The sequence below is a fragment of the Mauremys mutica genome, chromosome 2 (assembly GCF_020497125.1).
Source record: "Mauremys mutica isolate MM-2020 ecotype Southern chromosome 2, ASM2049712v1, whole genome shotgun sequence".
In the NCBI taxonomy this organism is placed as follows: Eukaryota; Metazoa; Chordata; order Testudines; family Geoemydidae; genus Mauremys; species Mauremys mutica.
Window position 1 is genome coordinate 295,055,300 of NC_059073.1, and position 1,852 is coordinate 295,057,151.

The 1,852-nt window shown below is 51.5% G+C and overlaps 1 protein-coding gene across 1 annotated transcript; it reads left to right on the top strand.

The window, feature by feature from the left end:
• Positions 1 to 461: 461 nt before the first annotated feature.
• On the top strand, positions 462 to 964 carry LOC123363311 (zinc finger protein OZF-like). The gene has a single exon (XM_045004172.1). It carries the CDS (start codon positions 462 to 464, stop codon positions 903 to 905), a length of 444 nt encoding a protein of 147 aa, XP_044860107.1. The 3' UTR covers positions 906 to 964.
• Positions 965 to 1,852: the final 888 nt, after the last annotated feature.

Consider the following 1,852-nt stretch of genomic DNA (forward strand, 5'->3'; position numbering starts at 1 on the left):
TTCCTAATGCAGCCCCCGCTAGACAGAAACCCTATGTGTCTGTACAGCTCCTAGCACAATGGGACCCTGACCAGGTTAAGGCCCCTAGGTGCTATCGCAGTATCAGTATTAAATACTAATACTAGAAATACCTTTCCTGTGCTATAAGCTGTAGGGGAAGGAAGATGCTCAAAGCCCTGCAGAGCCCTGACCCGGATGACAGGCCGTACAAGTGCGCCGAGTGCGAGAAGTGCTTCCGGCAGAAGAAGATCCTCAAAGCCCACCAGAGCATCCACACCGGAGAGAAACCGCACACGTGCGCCGAGTGCGGAAAGAGCTTCCGGCAGAAGAACAACCTCCGGAAGCACCAGTGGATCCACACCGGCCAGAACGCCCCACCAGTGCGCCGAGTGCGGGAAGCGCTTCAGCGAGAAGCAGCGCCTGCGGAAGCACCAGAAGACGCACACGGGGGATGACGCCGTATGCCTGCGCCGAGTGCGGCAACGCGCTTCAGCCACAAGCATAACCTGAAAACCCACCAGCGGGTGCACACCGGCGAGACGCCCTACAAGTGCCCCGAGTGCGAGAAAGGCTTCAAGCAGCAGAACCACCTCATCAGCCACCTGCGCACCCACCGGGAGGAGAAGCTCCACAGGTGCACCCAGTGCGACAGGTTCTTCAGGAAGAAGACCAACCTGCTGAAGCACCAGGAGAGCCACGCGGGGGACAGGCCCTACCGCTGCAAGGACTGCGGGAAGACCTTCAAGCAGAACAACCACCTGGTGAGTCACCAGAGGAGCCACGCCGCAGGCAGCCTCTACATATGCACTGAGTGCGGGAAGAGCTACAGCCAGTGGGCGCATCTCACCGCTCACGAGCGGGCCCACGCCGGGGAGGGCCGGCTGACCTGCAGTGAGTGCCGGTGAGCGCTTCGCACACACAGTCTCAGAACACACGGAGGAGAGGCCATCAGTAGGACCGAGCATGGTACAAGCTTCGTGGAGCAGACGACTAAGAAAAGACCCGGAAAATCAACACTTTACCCATTTAGATGAGATGCTTTTGTTCTGAGTTTGTACCATGCCTACCACAGTGAGCCCTGGTCCATAGCTAGGGTCGTAGGCACTCTGGTAATACAAATAATAAATCATAATATACACCGTGGTGAATAGGAGAGCTTCATTGTGAAGCCAATAGGATGGTACGCGGCAGAGAATCATCCACGCAGGAGAGGGACTCTCTAGGTGTGATAATTACTAGACCATTTCAGCAATAAATCTAATCTTAGTAGGACAGATGACTCTCTGGAGGAGAGACACAATGTGCATTATATGGAAATCTGAGTAGCAAGAAAGTGTGCTGTTAGACTAGATCCATGGAGCTGGATAGAGTGTCACTAGTGAGTCCTCTGTGCCCCTGCAGGATTGCTAGCAGAGAGAATGAGTCTCGTTTTGTTAAGTATTTCTGCACAGTGCATCATGAAACAAGATGGCTACATGCTCCATTGTATGTAGTTACATGATGGTCATTTTGTCATTGTCATAATAACCATCAGGTTTTACACACAATTGTTGATCGGTTTTCCAATTAACAGCCTCTGTTTCCCTTCCTTATTTATTTCAGGAGTTACTTGGTTTGCCCCAAAATGTTTCCATTTGCATGACTCTCCAGCCCATCCTTTTCAAATCACAGCATCTGTTCCCCATGGAGAAAGTTCGGCCTTATGTTTCCCCCAAAGATACTGAATTCAATTCCTTGTGGTGTCTGTTTTATGGATAAACAAGGGGAATGAGTGAAAATTACTAAAATCAGCAAAAGCAGCAAAGAATCCTGTGGCACCTTATAGACTAACAGACGTTTTTGCAGCATGAGC